Source organism: Micrasema longulum, unplaced genomic scaffold (genome assembly GCF_059751315.1).
Source record: "Micrasema longulum isolate JH-2025_06_02 unplaced genomic scaffold, ASM5975131v1 h1tg000747l, whole genome shotgun sequence".
Lineage (NCBI taxonomy): Eukaryota > Metazoa > Arthropoda > Insecta > Trichoptera > Brachycentridae > Micrasema > Micrasema longulum.
Genome location: NW_028277941.1, coordinates 1,115,087 through 1,136,254, shown reverse-complemented (window position 1 = coordinate 1,136,254; position 21,168 = coordinate 1,115,087). Strand labels below are relative to the sequence as shown.

At 32.7% G+C, this 21,168-nt stretch overlaps 1 protein-coding gene across 2 annotated transcripts; it reads right to left on the bottom strand.

The window, feature by feature from the left end:
• Window positions 1-4,040: 4,040 nt before the first annotated feature.
• Window positions 4,041-21,168, bottom strand: LOC148279186 (coiled-coil domain-containing protein 6-like). 2 transcript variants are annotated; one of them, XM_088230343.1, is made up of 12 exons: window positions 20,847-21,168; window positions 17,380-17,515; window positions 15,905-15,995; window positions 15,524-15,673; window positions 15,266-15,409; window positions 14,366-14,505; window positions 12,085-12,162; window positions 10,786-10,900; window positions 10,199-10,294; window positions 9,514-9,603; window positions 7,481-7,564; window positions 4,041-4,565 (listed from the first exon to the last, which is right to left on the bottom strand). In XM_088230343.1, the coding sequence occupies exons 1-12, from the start codon at window positions 20,869-20,871 to the stop codon at window positions 4,374-4,376; spliced, it is 1,341 nt and encodes a 446-aa protein (XP_088086469.1). In that variant the 5' UTR covers window positions 20,872-21,168; the 3' UTR covers window positions 4,041-4,373. The 2 variants fall into 2 exon arrangements, with proteins under 2 accessions (XP_088086469.1, XP_088086468.1); XM_088230342.1 differs by having other exon boundaries at window positions 17,380-17,530; window positions 20,847-21,163.

The following is a 21,168-nucleotide window of genomic DNA, read 5'->3' as shown; positions in this document are numbered from 1 at the left end:
TACAGCGCATGTGCTAGATTATTTGATGTTAGAGATGACTTATCTCTTTCAGGCTTGGCTAATACGATCGTGTGGGTCCACCAATTATGAAAAATCTTGTAAACGCTTTGAAATTTTCAGCATATGCCGACTTCCATCAACCGTGCGAACCATAAAAATACTTTAATGCTATTAGTTTCAAAAGTAGGTCGCTATGGGTGTCATTATCAACTGCCAAAATATCATACCGCGCGGGAGGCTTATCTCTGCCACAGAAGTATTGAATACAATGATATAGATGAAAAGGTTTAGTTCATTTAATTTCAAACACATTCATTTAAATACCAGCACGAGCGTGCAGGCTGAGACTACCCACTAACATTATAAGATTTACCATCATCATTATCATTCCCCTTTCCGCACCCAGGGGTGGATAGAGAACTGCATGGATAAACCAAATACTGTGTATTTTGATCATCTGTTACATAAAGGTAAGGTGATTAGTCTTAAACTTCATAGCAGTTCAAACAACCTTTAAAATCAATATTTTATGTCCGCACTGCCAGGAATGGAACCCAGGAGACCTCGAGAATGGTAGGCGAATGTGTCAACCACTACACGAGGCGGATTTATCTCCGCGCAATTTCTTTTTTCATGATTTTTACCTGAGAAGCCATCAAGTCGAAACTCACTCGTCGAGGGTTCTGGTTCTATTTCACACAAAGACTATTCTTCATCGGCCTGGACATAAATAAAACGTTTGATATTTTTTATTTTACTACTTTATTTACTTAAAAATTACTTTTATTTGAATTACTATTAGAATATCAGAATATTTTTATTTGTATGAACATCATCCTGACCAGCTACCATGAGGGTGGGTTTTTTTAGAAACTCGATTTTCCAGATTTAAAAAAAATAAAATATTATTCTTAGCAATGTCCAATTATCATAAAAAAGACTTAATTCCATTTCACTCAATTTCAGGTCTGAAAGGGTTACTGAGCATGCACCGTAAGGTGCAATGGCAACACTTCGAAAGAAATGTTGCCACTCTGAAAAATAAATATTACCATTTATTTTTTGTAGAGCTGGCTTCGTATTTTCGAGGTAGATAGAGATAGTAGAAAAGCTAAGTATTACATCTCGATACATACCAATGAAAATAGTGTTTGTAATCGCGTCCCAGATAACGTGAAATATTTACATAACATTAGCATATCAGTTGATAGCTGCCTGCCCCTAATTTAATAAAAATATTATAAAAATTTTAAACTAAAAGTGAAGAAAAAGATTTAAACAGAAGTGCATCAAACAAATATTTATGTTTCGTATACACCAATAAAAATACAATATAATTAAATTCATGAGTAAATTTAAATTCAAAAGTACACGAGGTAAAGCGGTACATATGTATTACATAATAGACTAAAACTTATGAGTACCAGATAAACGTATCAATGGAATTTAAATCAATATTCATTACAAAAAAGAAATGTCTAATATCCATGCTATGCAAAGTATATATATATATCTATTTTGAATAGTTTGCAAAATATATTGAATTATTTTCTTCTGCCCGTTTCAGTAATAAGGAGAAATATGATATTACTGGAAATACTCACCTTGTAACTAATTTAATATTTACTATTTTCTTATTGAATCCAAAATTATCGCTGGGTCAACAGATTAAATAGCAATTATCACTTTTCACTCCCATAGTACAATACATATATTTATTTAAATTCACTGAAAAAAAAAATAGGAACTTCAGCTGTGACTGTTGTAGCAATTAAAAGCTATTTATTTTTATGATTCATAACAAAACAACATTCCACAGAATTGTATCTGCTATTCATGAGGTGAAATGACAAACAAATTTTATAATAGACATGTAGTTCCTGCCACCATGTAGACAAAAAGATAAGTATAAAAAAAAGCTATGGCATTTTGACAATATAAAATCAATTTCCAAAAACCCTTATATATGAAAAAAAAAAAAAAATTTAATCATCCAAGCGTTCTGTTAGCTAATTATGATATACAGGGCTGAAATGGAAACCCCTATTTTTTATAAACTAGAGTTGTACAGAGGCTAATTAATATTGGATCTTAGATTCAATAATTAAAAGTTATTATTTCAACAGATAATTTAAACAATATCTCAATCTGAAATATATTACACGGTTGACACCCCTAACTATGCATTCACACAGAGGCAGTGAAAGATATCGCAGGCCGAAGCTCAAACTGGACAAATAATGTGTATGTGCAGATGCAGCATAATATTGTTTTAAAGGATGGACTAAAACTTATACATAGAAACCCATTGCAAATGGGAGAAAAAGTTATACAAACTCGTTTTTAATTCTTAGATCACTGTGTTTTACAAAATGTCATAATCTAGAACTAAAAAGTACAAAAACTCTTCACACTGAAATATAACAAAAAAAAATTGGCAAAATAGGTTGGAAACAAATATGAACTGATTTGACTCATACAAAGATGAATGATAGCTGTTACATGACTATAAAAAGCAACTACATAGTTAAGTGAACAATCCATACAAACATTTATTTTAACTCCCGGAATACTCGAGTATGTTGCAATTTAATAATAGTGTATATATATTTTTTGCAAAGGGACATGACAACTATGTATGTCTATGTATCTTTTATACAATCAAAGAAAAATATTGTTAAAATAATATAATACCTAAACTATGAGTTATCCTTAAAAGACAGAAATTTATAAGCCTTCATACTCCACTTGCCTAAAATGTATTTTACACATTAAACAAATTTCTGCTTAGTCATCGATACATATCATAAAATGGTGACCAAATATTTCATTTTTTCAGATTATATTCTAATTTGCATTACAATCCATTTACAAATCTGACTACATAAGCCGATGGATTGAATTTATTAATTTCATTTGGATTATTTTTTAAAGAATAGTGCTAAGTTCAATTTTGAAATTCTCTCACATCTTAACCCTTAGCACTCGAATACCGCCATAGAGAAGCGGCATGCATGATCTGCCATATAACTCGAGTGCCGCCGACATGAAACTAAAGTCTTATTTCTCAATGTTTTTAGTATATAGTTTTTCAATTTTCAATATTATTTAAGCGATGATCGTCGAAGTGCAATGATATAATAATAAGTTACGGAATTTGATCGAGAAAGGAGAAATAAGTTATTCAAATTCAACATATTGTTTTACCTCAATGGAGTAAGTATCCAGGAGCAAATCAGTATAACAAAGTGAAGCCTGAGTTACCAAAATGTATACATTTATTGTATCTGTGATCGAATTATCCTGTGCATGTTTAAAATTGTACTTTCAGCTGAAAGATAGGTCAGTTCTGAAGATAAGGATATTTTTAAAGATTTAATTTAAGATCACACTCGAGGAAGTGAGATATCCACAAATAATTTAATATTTTGTTCAGAGATAAACAAGTCCCAAGGGCGACACATTTACTTGACTGATAAATTACAAACTTAATACTGCGCTGAAAAATATCATAATTCAATGCGTATCGCACTGAAATGTTGCGGTCACATTTAAATAATGTTTTTGAGGTTTTTAGCTTGAAAATATATTATCACCTCTGAGTAATAATGCGCGACCTGCTTATAGAGATGCCGTTTTGCTCTATGCATAGAACAAAAGCGTTGAAAATTTTTGGTTCGGTTTTTGGTTTAACGGACGTGTAACAGATGGTTTCATCGCTGTGCTTGCAATTCTCGATATGAGTACCTACAGCCTATTGTTTTGCTACAGACTATAGTTAACTTCGTGATTGATAATCCTAGACTGTTTTTTTTCCATATGGATGACTCTATAAGCGGTAGAGTTTTTACTCTGAGTTTATCACAATAGAGAAACAGTTGATGATGAAAGAGAAATGGAAAAATTCCAGGTGGTTGGGGATTGCAATGTAAAATACCACCCTATAAAACACTTCAAATAACAAATCTTCATGTCCATTCAATTTCTTACATACCTTTTTTGACAAAACAAAAACAACAGGTTAAAAAAATGTATACATATTTTTATAAATTTAATTATATTTCAGTATAAACAATATTTTGTTCACATCGCGTTGGCGGTATGCAAGAAGCAAAAACCTTTTGAGTGCAAAGGGTTAATACAAGAGAAGAATACATTAAAAAAAATAAGTATGTTTATGCACTACGTTAATGTAAAAATCCACCAATATAATTAAGAGATAAACAATAGCAGATCGGCAATATGTAGTTACTATTTAACATATTAAGCTTTTTAGAATTTGCATTTATTGGCAAAGCTATTGAAAACACTAATAATGGGGAATCCTAAAGAAATAAATGTAAATTTGGAAACGACCGCAAATAGTCGGGGCTTCACTCCTTAGCCGAGGTGTCCATGGGACTAGCGGGCTGCGGAGAGTCTGGCGGAGGGTGGGCGGGAGCGGAGGAGGGACTGAGGGCAGGGGACGGAGCAGGGTGCACAGGGAGGGAGAGTGCAGGGGGAGCAGCTCCCCCAGTGGGAGGTGCAGCTGGCTTCACAAAGCGATCTGATGGCCGCCTAACGTGCTGTAAGAAAAACATTGTGGTTGATTATTTTCAAATACAAATTCTTGACCTAACTAACCCTCAATTAATTTTATCAATATAGATAAAACCTATCGAACAGGCATTATAAATTGAAGAAACTAAGTTGAAAACTTTCCTTGCCAAAATGTATTTAAAAAAAATAAAAAGCAGAATGGTGTGAAACACGAGTATACATTAACAAAAATAAATCCACCACTGTTGAATTAACCTTGATCTTGTGTAGTAAAACATGGTTCAGTTGGAATAAAACTGCGACAATGCTTAACAAAACTAAACATTAAAACTATTAATTAAACTTAATATTAAACAAAACTTAAAATTTACCACTGGAACTATTCTGAAATCCTAAAATAGAAATACTATACACTGGTAACTCTTTTTACATGGTACAAAAATGAAATGGAAAAAATATTAATTTAGCAATGCGTAATAGGAATATAATTATCGTCGACTTAATTTGTAAAACTCGTAAATCCTGAAATGACCAAAATGATATTTTGGCATTTTCTGTTAGAAATTCAAACTATGTATATGCGTGTTTATGTCAGTACAATGTTTCATTTAAAAAAACAAATAAAAAAAACTAAAAAAAAAAAATTAAAATGGTTTACACTATTTAGCGAGGATTATAGCGGAGTAATTGATTTCCACAAACAACTGCTTTGAGGGTAGGTAAGCGACTCATTTTCGGGATTCAATGAAAAGGGAGGAGAGAAGAAAATGATGTGAAAGTTTGAAAGTCATGTTTTGTAATAACACTTGAAATATGCTCTGTTACAAATCAGAAAAAAGTAATCACATGAAAAAAATAAAGAAAAACGTCCGCAGAATCAATTAGAAAATTATAGTATTTTTTATTCTTTTTATTATGGGGTATATCAAAACCAAAACGCAACAATGGTGAATCCTTTATTAAATATTGCGTAAGTTCACGGTAACAAAAAAAAACTGTAATATGGACCCACCCAAATGCCTGTTGATTCAATGCATACAACAATCAAATGTTACATGAAAAATAAGAACATGAATGTCCCCGTTGAATACTTTTACGTATGCCGCTTTGTCAGAAAAAATCCTTAGCCATATTCTTGCAAATATTGGTATTAAAATGAATCCTAGAAATTCAAATATATTCAATTTTCTAAGAATATTCAACCTGGTTAAAAAGCTGGCCCGAGGTTTTACTAATATTTACGCGCCACTTTACAAACCGACTACGACGATTAAGAAACTATAAAGAACGATTTCCAGATGATTGGGCTATGTTACATAATCTTACATATTACACAGAATTGCTGATACGGGGCGATTGCAGTACCGATGCAGTGTCTTATGCAACACAAGGAGGCGTGGATAAGGATATTTCGATGTTGACATGTTTAAAGTATGTTTTTAAAATAAATCATATTAGTTAAACCAAGAAAGCACCAAGACTTGCGAGAGTTAAATTCAGATTGGTCGAAGTATTTCCATCATTATTATTTCCATTTTTATTTTATTCAGTCATTTAGAACATTACAGAAAAAAAAAACCCTAAAAGTACAATAATAAATCACAAATGACGATAGATAGTTATGTTAGTACAATAATATAGCAAAAAGTAAAAAGATAAATTATAAGTTAAAAAGTGCTTTTCTAAGGGAAGACCCACGGTCGTGAAATGTGCCGACATCTGAGGTGATGCGATTAAGTAGCAAGATTGCTCTACCAACCGGCATAACCATTGACAGGATGGTTCTGCATCGTGGTAGGTAAAACAATTGTACTGTCTTTGTCGAAGATAGTTATCAGGTACGAACAGACCTACATCCATCAGAATTTCTGAGTGTATGCGACCACCAATCACCTGAAAGAAGTGAACACCCAAATGAACATCCCTCCTCCTCCATAATGACTGATAGCCTAGCATCCCCAGTAAAAAGTCGGTTGGAAAGAGCCATCGATAATATCCACACTCCTTTAGGTACAGATAGCGTAGAAATGTCTTCTACACTCTCTCCATCATCAAAGAGTACCGAGCCTCATGTGGCGACCAAATAATGGAACTAAACTACAAACGACTTCTTACCAAGGAATTATACAATGTCCTCATAACCTGAGTGTTAGAAAAGATCTTGGCATTTCTAAGAACAAAACCAAGCATTTTAAGGGAGTCATTACATAGATTGACTTTATGAAGATTAAAAGATAACTGAGCGTCAAACAACACCCCGAAATCTCTGGACGTTGAAGCCCTTTCAAGCCTCACTCCGTTCATGAGATAACGATAATATATTGTTGTGGATGCTCTTGTGTATGCCATTACAAAACATTTGGAGACATTGAAGAACAATTTGTTTTGTTTGCTCCATTGAATAATATTTTGAATGTCACACTGAAGTTTGATACAATCTGAAGAAGTCTGTATTTCACAAAACATTTTTAAGTCGTCAGCAAATAAGACAAAAATTACAAAATTTTTGGACTTTACCAATACCATTTATAAAGATTATAAATAACATTGGTCCCAAATTAGAACCTTGAGAAACTCCTGAAGAGGTATTGAATGTTTCAGATTGATTCAGTCCGTATGACACATATTTCTTACGATCTGTAAGATAATTTGTGAATAATATGTGAATAAAGCCAATCCTCTGAAGTTTCGAAAGCAAAAGTTGTAAATAAATAAATAGTAAACAATTTCATTGTTCTTTTTTTATAGTACACGGTACTGCGTGGAACATATCAGTACAGTATAACGTACAGTGTAAAGGGGTTTCGGTATATATATTATTTTCAAGTGTACGTGCAATCAACTGTTACTTCTACTCATGAATTAGTTTTTATAATCTTGTCTGAAAACCGGACAACCTCAAGATTATATTTTATTGAAAAAATTATAAATGTATACTCACAGGCAGATGTGCGATGGGAGGTGTTGATGCAGCCATCGGATGAAATACTCCAGCAAGTACGGCACAGCACTGTCCACCATGGTGCTAAATATTTCATAATTAATACTTGACAGTTAAATGATATAATTTTTGAGTATAAGGGACCAAAAGATGATACAACTTTCATACCAATGTGCAGATTTTGTTTTGCTATTTTGCTACATAGATTTGGAGGATCACATTCTAGCAGCTAGATCACATTCTTTATGGCCGCACTAATCGAAAAGAACTTCTGAATATCAGAACCTATAGAGGGGCCGACATTTATAGTGACCACGGGTTAGTCGTTGCTAAGATCTGGCTGCAGCTAAATTGCTTTCCAAGACCTCCTCGACGAAAGGCAGTAGATGTGGAAAAACTAAAGTCTAATGAAACGCGACAAGAGATTCGAGGACCTGATCAGTCAATGCATTTAGCTAATTGACAACCAATCCTTCACTACAGAGCTTATTAAAGTGGAGTGGGAAAATCTGAAATCAGCACTTGTTTCTTCCGCGAATGACATACTCGGCTCGAAACAGGGGAGAAGACCCATATGGATTTCAGATAGTACATGTGAGAAAATAGTGAAATGCGCCAAACTTAAAGCACTGGGAGATAGTGAAGATGACCCTAACCAAGTGGACACTCATAGAGATGACTATAGGTGCCGGGATTGTTTAGTTAAACACGCTCTGAAAGACTGGATAAACACCGCCATATAGACTCTAAATGTGCAACTGCGGTATAAATGGCTCGAAGAAATAACGCCCGAAAACTTTGTCAAATCACGCATAAGATCTTTGGTAAACGCACAATCATCCCAGCTGTAAAAAACTCTGATGGAGTGATACTACTTTACTAGACAGGAGTCACCGGACGTGTCTGGGGCCTGAGGTTTTTGATTGCGGGTGCCCCATTCAGTGGACATCTTTTGCTGAGGACTTCCCTGAGCACGGAATATATGTCTTCTTTATTGCTTTCGCTTGATGAGGTAAAATTCTTCAATAATTACAGTTTGAGTAAGTATGAGTGGTGGCAAAAGTTGGTTTGCAACCAGTAGTCTTTGGGTAAGTCTGCTGCTTTTGGATGCGCTGCCGGCGACTGACCTTAAGTGTCACCTGGGGGCTTTCTGGTGCTCCAGAGAGTAGCAACTAACGTTTCCTATCACTGTCGACATAAAGGGGTTTGAAATGGGTGAAGGATTTATTTATTTATTTTATTTATACTTCCCTTTGTCCCTACCTTGTAGACGATGAGGGGTAGTTTTAGAGCGACAGTGAATTTCTACTCCCAGATATTTGAAACTCATGACCTGTTCCACTGGCTTGTTGTCAATAGTCAGCTTACACCTTATACATAGGTTGTCTGAATAGTGTAAGACTTTTTGTTTTGCCGACTGATATTGACATATTTAGGCTTCGTGATGCTAAGTGGAATTTATACAGCATTCTTTGTAGGTCATCCTCAGATTCGGCTATTATAGCTGCGTCATCTGCATAACGAATCATATTAATTGTTTTATTGACCATTTTGTAACCCAGTCCCTAGCCAGTCTCACCTCTTCTATAATTTCATCCATTATAAGATTAAACAGAAAAGGGCTCACACCATCTCCCTGTCTAATGCCATTACTTGCTGGAATTTCCTTGAATAATTCACTATCAACTTTAATTTTTGTTTTGCAGTTAGTATAGAGATCTTTAATTGTCTTTACTATTGTATTGGATATTCCCCTCTCTAGTAGTATTCTTATAATGTCTTTTGGCAACGCCCTGTCGAACATTGGATTTTATTGCCATTTCCTTTACCCGTCTTAGAATAAAAATTGCATCTGTGAAGGATTGATTTAGTCTAAAACCTTGTTGTTCCTCTCTATTGGTAATCTTTTGCGCAATCCTCGTTTTAAATATACTTGTAAAAAAATGAAGGGTTGTATACGATAAAGAAATTCCTTTTTTGTTATTTTGAAACAATTAATGATAAACATAATTTATAATGACTACATAATATACCTGCGGAGGGTGGTAACAACGGTGCGGTAGGTGTGGTGGCTGGGGTGACAAGGGGCGAGAGGCCCCTGGAGAACCACGCACCCTGTTAGCCTGAAGGATTAATTCATTTTTGTCAACTCCATATTTATAATTTGAATCTTAAATTATATTTACCATAGCTTTATTTTTATAACAGGTGGACGAAAATCTAAAATGTTTATGTCAATTCTAAAAAAACAAACTTGCATGTAACACAAACATGTAATATCAAACATATTACATATTAATTCGTGACCAAATGTAAGTGTACATTTATTCTATTTCTGCAAATTCAATCGTACAGAATGGCACAATTGTAAGTAAATACTATATTTTTGAAAGTGTAATAGTGTGCTTGTGGTTTGTTTATTTATAATATATTGATGCTGGAAAGGAAAGGTTTTTTTAAAGGTTCTGTAAAATTGCTACATTTTTTTAAAAGGTTCTGTAAAATTGCTACATGTCGCTTGGTAACTTTTTCCTTTTTCCTGTGGAGGACTCTTAAATCAATTTTGTTGACTATTCAGTCAGACTATTGTTGTCATAAAACATATTTTATTTGGCAAATTTGTAGTTGTAACAGAAAATTATTAATACAAGCCAGTGATTAGAAAATATTATTTTTATTTAATAAAACCGAACTAGCAGTAACATTTTACGAACTTACATTTTGCAAACATTCATTGAATTGTCTTTCCTCTTCCATCTCCAAGGATGACTCACTCTCAGAAAGATGGCGGCACAGTGCTTCCCGGCGTTCCACCTGTAAATATTAATCAAAACAAGAAGAAATCATTCATTTTTGTATCCATTTTTTTTTGGTTTCAACCAAGAACCCCTATTATAATAGTAGACAGAACAACCAGGCTTTTAAAAACTCCTTAATAAATGTTGTGATTTTCCGGAGAGACGAACCCGGAACCCCCCTGAATATAATGGATAGGCAAGCGCCTTAGCCATTATACAACAAGGGCCGTCACCTAAACTGGTTCATCTCGACAGTATAGAAATCATACGGCACTACATTAATACACTAAATGCAGAATATCTCAATCTTTACCATATACGAGAAAATCTTACCCAGGATTCTAGTTCTATTTCACACAAAGACTATTAATATTAACATCTACTAATGTTGTTCAAAACATTGTTGTTAATAACAAAAAGTCCATTTTAAAAATATAATACAAGACGTTTATTTTCTTTGCGAATACTTTTCTCTTCCATAGCATAAAAATATAATACAAAACTAACCTCCAATTGTAATTTCCGTTGGAGACGTATATTTTCTTCGCGAATACTTTTCTCTTCCATAGCATAACGTTGCATTTTTTCCTTGCTCTCGTTTTGAGAAATAATTAGTTGATTTCTAAAATAATGAACATTTTTATTAAATTAGTCAAAAATAAAATTATTATAATAGTCAAAAATTAGGTTGGTAATTGATCTTAGAATTAAATAAGTTTTATTTGGGTATGAACCACTGGGTGCAGATTTAGGAAAAAAATGTTTTAAATAATTTATTATATCCAGTAGGGACGTTGACTACCGGGCTAAATCGACTCTAAATTGACCGAATGAACAATTGTACCAAGCGGCTTGCTTTAACCACATTTTGCAAGGTCTATGTCAATATGACCTTCAGCTGCAGCCCGCTGTCACCCTCATAACGTCACTCCGCCGCACAGCTTTTTATTTTTGAAAATCGTATAATTTTTTATGTATTTAAAAATAAAAATAATGCGACTACCTACTAATATTTTTTATTTTATAAATATCGTAATATTTTAAAAGTAAAGGTGGACGACCAAAAAAAAATTTCTTAAACTTATTTTACAAATTTTACCGTTTTTTACTGACGGGTTGAAAAAATGGTTTCAGAAATAAATTTCTCGTTCTTGATCTATACGAAACGATACCAAACTTGACCTAGTAGCTAAACTGACCATGTTTAAAAGCTCGAACTGAGGCGTGGCGGATGGGTGTTTAATCCCCCCTCACCACCAGCAGTGGAGGCTGAGGCTGATAAAAAAAAACGTAACTATGATGGCTAATAGAATAAGGAAGTCTGGTGATTTTATTTGTTATCAAAACTATCAAACTAAGTCCAAAAATATTAAAAAATATTTTTATTTATCAGCGCAATGATTTTTTCTGATTTTGAAATAACTCTGCCTGTGACGTCTCAAGTACTCTACAGTGAGTTCTCCTGTTTGGTGGGTTGGCTTCCAGGTAGCCGGAAATGAACCACAACACTCTTCCATTGGTTGATTTCAGAGAACTAGCTCATTTTTATTAATTATTTCACACATTTTCGAGAAACTTCGCAGTACAATTAAATGCTCTAATTTTTACCGCGCGCAAGGAAACATTTTTTTATCCAATTGACCCTAATTTAGATAATATAATATAAAATTATGATTTTTTTTGTGTTTCTTATTTTAAAATGCGAGAATTTTAAAGTTTTTATTTCAAAAAATAAAATGTGTGCATACCAGTTTAACCTGTGCTCTGTGTGTAAACGGAAATATCCAATAATGTCAGGTAACTTACCTAAGTTTTACTACTTCAGAGCGCAAAGTTTGTATGTGGTTGCTCAAGTTAGATGCGGTATCTCCATTACTGATGTCACTAGAATATTAAAAAATAAATAATAAGATGGTTATTAAATAAAAATTAAGAATATTGAATTAAATTTGAAATGGGTAACTTTTTAAGTGTCCACTTGTTAACATATTACAACAGAGATGAAGAACATTTAAGAGATTTCTCTCTTAAATGTTCTTCATCTCTGTTGTAATATGTTAATATAAACAGCTCCCCAGGGAGTTGAATCCAGTCCTTGTCTACAAAAATTTGGACAAACTCAAAATATTGTGTCCACTTGTTGTTCCATTATCCATTCAATGAACTCTCGTCGCTGTGCGTGGTCAGTAGAATTCAGTTCTTGAATCAATTGAACTTTGTAAGCTTGAAGATGCTAATCTTTCATGAGAATATGTTGTAGAGAGCTTCTCAAAATGGCCAATTCTTTACCACAATGCTGAATTGATATTACTGAACTCTCAGATACACTCTCACAAATTGCTTCGGTGTTTTGTGTTAAAGGATTTGTTGAAGGATGGTCAGATAATTGATCCAGTCTCCCTGAATTTTTTATTTATCTCTTAACAGTTGATGAAGTTAAATCACTTGAAAATTCCGAACTGTAGCCGCCAAACCTTCATTATCTTTCAAATATTGCTCAACAGTGAAAACACATGGTTCTTTTGTGTAGGGCTCCATTTTTAATAACCCTGAACTGTCAGCTGCCACACTGATTTTTATTTTTCGTTAGCACCACTTTACCGCACAAATAGCGCAAAATTTAAATCTCGCGTAAATGTTGAAACAGTCAAATTATCAGCGCAAAACCGCGTTTATAAACTAAATGTGTTCCATCTGAAGAGCTCGGATTTAATAAAAGCCTCTCTTCTATGTTGAGACGATTCGATTTTAAAAGTTTGCTGTTAAATGTGGTGTATTCATTAACTTTTATTTTTTTATTAAATAGCTATCAATTTTTCATTACATTTCATGTGTTGGTAATAAATTACCAAAATTATATCTCAATATTTTCGAAACGCAATATCATTAATGATAGAGAAGCATTAATTTCACAATATAAATTTGATTGACCAGTAGTAATAATTAAAAATCAGTGGTTAAAAGCACTTAAAAAAATTCATGAAAAATTAATACTTTTAACTGATGATTAAGACCCGGATGGTTGGTAGCAAAACTGCATAGTACAGTGTTACTTAAGTAGTGAGGCGTTACTCGGTAAAATATTTTAGTATGTTTTATTTCATCTTAATTCACTAGGGTATTTTAACACACTTGTTAACTTGATTTAGCCTAAAAAAAAATACAATATTATTTTAGATTTTAAATGATTTCTAAAATTACATTCGAACATTGTATTTTTAAAATCTTACTAATTACCAATTAAAATTAATTGTCATATTGAAGAATCGGACAACTTCTGAAAATGTTTATTTTAATTCAGTATTTTTAAAACGCAGAGGAAACACGATTTTTCTTTCAGACTAAATCAAGTTAACTTAAAGTAAATTAAATTAACTTGTATTTAGTTAAATTAAATAATAAATACTACAATATTTTACCGAGTAACACCTCTCTCCTATCACTACACTAATGCTTTTGCTACAAACTGTCCGGGTCCTACTGATGATAGACGACGAGGCATAAAATTTTTAAATCTCCTGCGGATTTTCATTTTGAGCGATATTAGCGCCAACGCACGGTATGGCAAACTAAAATAAACTCAAAGAAGAACTAAAATAAACTAAATGTTAACATTTTATTGCAGTGTTGTTCTGTAGCAAAATTTTGACGTTTAGGTAGAGGTTGTTTGTTAAATCCTGTCACATCCGAAACCATGATTATCAGTATGAACAAGAGACATATGGCATATTTAAAAAAAAAATAGCAGTTTCAAAACTAGTAACGTAGCAAATAGTGCAGTCCACACACGGCACAATAACCCTAAGAAACTCAATTCCTTAGTGTCTGAACAGCTAGTGCAAAAAATATTTCATTTTGACCATTTCGGGAATTGAACCCGACACCTCTTGCCACAAGCGCTGACATTTCCATCATTATTATGTTAATATTACTTTTTTATCTATGCAAGTGTTGTGTCATTATTTATTGGTGGGAAGGAAACTAAAGTTGTGTAATACTTTAACCATAATAAAGTATGAAATAATTAACAAAATACATGTGCTTTAAAGCAAATTAAACAACATAACCAAGTAACGAGTGACAATACCTGGGAACAGTAGAATCAGTGACGGGCTGATCCAGGCGGATTTGCAGAGATCGTTTTTCAGCCTCCAGTTTATCCATCCGCTTCCACAGTCTGTTTACGAGGGCTTCCTGCTCTTGTTCCAACGTATTCTCCAACTCCACCTACCAGGGGTGAATCGTCAAAACAAGCGATTATGCACAGCTTACCATTATAATCGACATTCGATAATAATATTTTATAGTAAGTATGTTTATGGGAAAATAAATCAAATAATTGTTATTTATTATAAGCCACCACCACTGTTTGTATTTTCCTATAAAAAAATATCTATGAAGTGCGCCTAGCCCGTTCTCAGTGAAACTAGCCGATTACCTCAGCTTATTCCTCCATACAAAAAAGCACACTATATTTTGCATTTTTAACCCAAGTCAGCTTTTTTAGTACTAAAACAAGCTAGCAGATTACAAATATTATTTGAAGATTCTCTATTTGGAAACTAGTATTTTGAACATTATTTCCGAAGGACTATTTTTCTTTGATAGGATACCGTTGACATATTATGTATCACATAGGACATGTGGCGTTCGCAGAGGCTGTTTTTGTCATTATTCATTTTAAAAGGAATCGGCCGTGCTCAGTGTTGACAGTTACTGCTGAATGTCATTGTGGTATTTGTCAATAAACTTTTGTACAAATAGTGTGGAATAAAGCTATGTATATCGCGTGGTTAATAATAATTATTGTTATAGTTGATTTCCACAGAACCACAGAAAAAATAGTAATTTTATGTAGGTACAAATTAATGGACATTTTAGTAGATTACCTAAGAATAAATCACAGTTAGCCACTGCCACCTACAAATAGTCGATTCGTAATAGTGTTTTACGCAAGAATTAACAAACAAAACAAAAGAGCACCGACCTTCTCCCTGCGCAGTTGTTCTAAGTTGGTTTGTTTGGCGAGGGTTTCCGCTTCTAGCTTCTCAATCTTCCTCATTAGCTTGTTAACTAAACACTCTTGTTCTTGTTCTAATGTTTGCTCCAATCTGCATTTTTCTTGGCGCAACTAAAAATAACAGAGCATAATAATGCATACATATGTATGTAGATTTTCAACATCAAGATTTATCATTGTATATAACTATGTGTGTCATAAAAATATACATATTTAAATACAAACCTGGTTCAATTTTCGAGATAAATCATTAGTAAGGCATTCCTCTTCTCTTTCGTAATGATGTGCCAGTGTTTCCTTTTCTTTTTTCAAAGCTTGAATTTTCTTTAATAGTGTATTAGAAATATATTCTTCTTCTTGTTCAGCTTTTGCTTGCTAAAATAAAATTTAAATAAAATAAACAATGAGTTAAGTTTAACAAATTATAACACGGATAGAGAATGTTCTCCATCTGTGTTATAATTTGTTAATCTTAATGACTCCCCAGGGGGTGAAATCCAGTATTTTGTGTACAAACATTTGGACAAACTCAAAATATTGTAATTAATTTATGAACACCAGCTTTATAACAGCCTAGAAAGTTACAAATAACAAAATGAAACTTACAATACTGACTGATGCTTGTCTCAGAGTTCGGTTGTCTTCCTGCAATGATTTAACTCTAATTTTGTATGTTTCTAGCTCCACTTTCAGTACCCTAGAAATTGATTTGTTAAAATAACAGCTGTTTTGTAATGGGGAGATAAAACTTGTATATGTTTACTCAACATAGGTACATTATGTTATACACATTAAAAGATGAGGAATGTGGCATCAGATAATGAGTTTGGAAGGAGACGGGAAGAGGAACCGGGAATATTATACGTACATAACTAAATCACATAAATTCTTAGAAATATTCTGTCAGCACGCTTGTTCAAAGTGAAGTTACAAGTGAACCACTACTGCGTATGTGCCAGAACTGCTCAGATTATATATCGTTGCCATTCAGGCAAAAGTCACTAACCTAAAAAAACACCATTTGAAAGTTCGGAGATCAGGGAAAAATCAAAATTTTTGTGTTTTGGAAGTTTAATGTTTGCAACACAATTTCTTCATGGCTTTTTTACAAATTCCATTTGCTGTTTTCGAACCAAGTTCTCTCGGCTGTCATCACTATTATTTATTTTTATTAAAAAATCGAACTTTTCAACCGTCAGTCATAGTGACGTGAAATTTAGAATCAGCACTTGAAATTCTATTTATAGATTGACGGTACTTGTTCTTGCAAAATATTCCAACTTTTTAACGATAATTGAAAGCCCCACCTACTTACTCAGATCCGTTTTAAAGGTCTTGTAGCCTCTTTTCAGATCTGCATATTGCAAAAGCGTTTTTTTTTTTTAGCTTTAATGAACGGTAATTATAATTTTTTTTTCAAAAGTTCTTTATTAACAAAAGATTTGCATTTTTTTTTAGAATTTACATTTACTGCTTTTAATGCCCCTATCTCCGTCAGAGCAACCTAAGTATATAAAGTCAATTTGTATTTTATTTTATGTGGTTTGGTATTTTAGTCCAATAAAAATTCATTTGAATTATAGCAAAAATACAAAAATTTTTGTGAGAAGGCTGTGCTTGGTGAACAATTTGTCAAATTGTGGTTCTATTTTCCAGATGTAAATAAACAACATTAGTTGATTTGGCAAATGGGACTAATAATTTAAAGCTTCCCTTTGCAGCTCTGGGTATTATTTATTTTTCTTCATCCAGGAGATGTCTTGCTGCTTCTGCTTATGCTTATGCGAATTTAATTCCTTTTTAAGTATGCCATCAGCAGCAAGATCTACAAGATCCATAGATTTTGCTAAACCCGCTCCTGCCTTGCACTCAATTTCTCTCAACCTAATGAAAATTTAAAAACTTGCCATTGAAATTGCGGACATAAGAGTAGTATAATAAAATAAAGATCTTGGGGGTTCGCCTTGTTTATAATTGTATGTATGTAATATAACCAAGGTATTAAGAAATGAAAATGTATTGGAGCTAGTCACATTTCAAATATTATTTTTTTATGTAAGGGTCGCATAAAAAATAAATACCGATTCTGTTGCTGAAGGGAATCTATCCTCTTCTGAAGCTGATCTCGTGACACCGGGCTGGGTGGAAGCATGATGGCACCTCCCTCTAATGAGTTTGAATCACTTTCCGAAGCTGAATCTGCCATCTTGCTGGGATCTGAAATTTTTTCATCTAGTTATATATTAAAACATATCTGCAATGGTAAATATGAATAAAATAATACTATATTTCTAACAGTCAAGTTTTAAAGAAAATCATTAAAAATTGTTAACATTAACTACTATATTTGAGTCAAAATAATAAATACTACAGTCACTTAGTCACTGTGGCAATACAGTGGAAATACCACAGGAAAAAAATATAAAGCTCCAAAAAAAAAAATTTTTACTAACATAAGTTTTTTTTAATAAAAAATAAATATTAGCATTCTTATATGAAATATATAAATCTATATAAATTGAAATTCACGCTACATAAAATAACAATACTAGTGGATAATTGAATCAGTCAATTTTAAATATTGGTATAATATCATAGTCCCTGGACTGATCATCGTACCTTCATGTAAGAAAAATGATCAAGATATGCTGCAATTAGTGCACTAATACAGTGCCCTACGCACTGGAATTAGGTGTGGAAAGGGAATGATGATGAAGATAATCATCTACTTTAAGAAACCTTCCTTGGTGGATCCCAGTGAAATTTTACATTTAATTATTTTAAGACTATCCCACTCACAACAATACAATACGGCTAAATTTAATACAATAGATTGTGTCCAGTCACCTATTTTTTTTATTTAATTACCGAACGGTTTGGGAGAAACACATGTTTAATGTGAGAATCGATTTTTTTTTTGAAGTTTATTTATTCTGAAAAAATATAAATACTACAATGAAATACAATTTTTATATAGATTTAATATATATATATATATATATATTTATAATAACGTTTCCCATTACATGCGTGCGGGCGGAAGTGGGGCTTTGAAAAACAGTTTTTTTTTTTTAATGATTTAATATAAATTAACAAATTACAACAGGGATGGAGAATACCTTAAAGAAGGGAATATGGAAGTCTAGGCATTTACAGGGCTTATGACCTGTCATTAGCTAACTTACTATAAGTCATAGACACGCCTTATCCTCACAATTAATCATCATCATCCATAGCCTTACAACGAAATAAAAAAAAATTAAGTTCTCATCAATACCATTGCGATTTACTTGTTTGAAAAGTTTTTTGCATTTTTCTCAAAAGTGGATTTTTAGAGTTAGGGGATTGCACGGCAGTATAAATTTTATTTTATGTATGCAGGGTAATTTTTTTATTTTTTATTTAAAAATAGTTTACTACATATCTGTACCTTAAAGGATAAACCACGGGAATCTACTTTTTGGTGATTTTGAGTTAAATGTGCACAAAAATTTACTGTATTTCATTACGTTAGTTAATGAAACATTGAAGACAATAAACATTAAACTAAGCAATTGAACTAGTTAAAAAACCACTCAAGTCCAACTCACTTTAAAGCAAAATCCAAGGGTGTCTCTTTTACGAGGTTTATGCTCTAAGGAAAATTCAAACTCAAACGACATTTAGTTCAAAAAACACGTAAGTCCAACATACGTTGTTTATGCTCTAACAATTTTACGGTTTATGTTCATACAAGTATTGGCAGCTGACGTGACAACTGTAAAATATATTATTAAGTGAATAAAGGTTTGTTATTGACTAAAAATTATGTCGAGCTATACTTGCAAAAATGTCTACGCAACTCGGATAAAGAAGGTGGGCGTTGCACAGTGGATTTAAAAAAAAAAGTTATATTCTTTAGGAATCAAAGAATCATCATGATTTGATCATGATGAAAATGCATGATTTATTCCTTAAGCAATATAATGACATTAATAATTATGATGTTCTCAAATTAATGTTTTTTTGCCATATATTCAAAAGTGAATTTAATTCTGGGTTTACTCTGCCAGTGACACGAGCGAGAGTCTTAAAATTAGTTTAAGTTGAAAGAAAAACAAACCATTACGCCGTTTCCGTAGGGGTAGGCAGGATAGAACGCCACATCACTCTGTCTTTGCATATAGATCTAGTTTCTTCTACATTCATACATCTTCTCATGCACGCACGCCGATTATTCCTATTCTTGATATGTCCATCTTCAAGTTAAAGTTAAGGAAATAAAAAACCTTTTGGAAGATCACATACAGGAAGCAATTGCTCTTTACAAATTAAAAAAGATGGATGAAACTGTTGCAAAAAAACTGCTACACTTATTGGATAATTGTCTCCTGAACAAAATTCCAAATGTGACTACCGTGGTTTATCCTTTAAGGTACAGATATGTAAGCGTAGAAATTGTCATCGATGGGATGCAAAATCCATATTTTACACCCATGTCGCTTGAATATTCAACCTAAATTAATTACCGTATTAGCCAGAATATAATGCGATGTTTTTGAATAAAAATATTTTTCTGAAAAAAACATTTGCGCTATATTCGGGTGTTATAGATTAGTGAATTTTTCCTTTCATTCCTGCTCCAAATATATAGGCCACGGTATATTCAGGCTAATACAGTATATATTCTGTAAGTAAATGAATCAGGTTGCGGTCCCGTGGCTAGTGTCTCGGACTCACGGCTCAAAGGTCCCCGGTTTGAATCCTACTCTACCCCAACTAGATTCCCATTTTCTAATGGTGAGTTATTTAACACTCATTGAAAATAGCCTTAAAAATTAAATATTTGAGTATGAATGCAAATATTTATTTTTAAAAAAATATAATTTCCCTTTCTGAAGCCAGTGGTGCATTGGGCACTGCATTCGTACAATAATGCAGCGTATTTCGATCATCTGTTATATGAAGGTAAGGTGATCAGTCTTACGCTTGGGTGCCAGACCAGAGTCTATGAAATATTCCAGTGCAAAAACACGCTGACCATTACACTACAAACATTTTTAAATCACAAAATAATTCAGTTGTATCCAAAATAATGTAATATAGCTTTTATTATTATTATTATAATAGTTATTATGGATAACTAATGTTTAAAGCGCCGAGATTTATGAATATTAATGTGTTTTCACACTAGAATAGACTGATCATCTTACCTTTAGATTACAAAAATGATCAAGATACGCTGCGATTGGTGTACCAATGCAGTGCCCTATGCACCATTAGGTGTATATATTATCAATAAGCTGTTTTATTATTTTAAAGTTAATTCTTTGGTGGTTGAAAAATATACTTACTACCATATTTTTATCAATATGGATATTCAACAAGGTTTTAATAAGCAATATGATAAAATTTATGTAAAAAACAAAATTTTACAATGTTTATAAAAAAGAGAAGCAAAGCATTTAAATTTCGATAACCTAAAAAGCAATAAGAACATATCCATGCAGAAATGAAAAATAATAATCATGCAAGATATGTCTCTGAGGATCTTTAAGGATATATTTACCAGGCAAGGAAGTATTTGCATCCATTTTTAGCGATGATAAAATAATATATTATAGAGTTTATGACATTTATAACACCCCGGTGCAATCTCACTCCCAATTCAAGTTGGTTGAAGTTTCAAAGTAAACTAAATATGTCAAATTTAAATTGCAAACGGTATCTCGGTTATGACAAACGACACGGTAATCAAACTAACGTATTTGAAAAATAACTACAGCGTAGTCATTTTCTCGATTTTTTCCGAACAAATGTAATAGCACTATTATTTCATTTTATCCAGCGACAAGTCAATTCTTCGTTTTTATGCTTTTTCACTTCAAATT

What these genes read in the sequence shown, in the direction of transcription:
- LOC148279186 (XM_088230342.1), bottom strand. Translation starts at nt 20,871, where the DNA reads ATGGATGCAAATACTTCCTTGCCTG. An exon ending in TCCCTTCAGCAACAGAATCG is followed by an intron (nt 15,996 to 17,379) that starts GTATTTATTTTT and finishes ATCAATTTCTAG; the next exon opens with GGTACTGAAAGTGGAGCTAG. An exon ending in CTCCCATCGCACATCTGCCT is followed by an intron (nt 4,566 to 7,480) that starts GTGAGTATACAT and finishes TTTTTCTTACAG; the next exon opens with CACGTTAGGCGGCCATCAGA.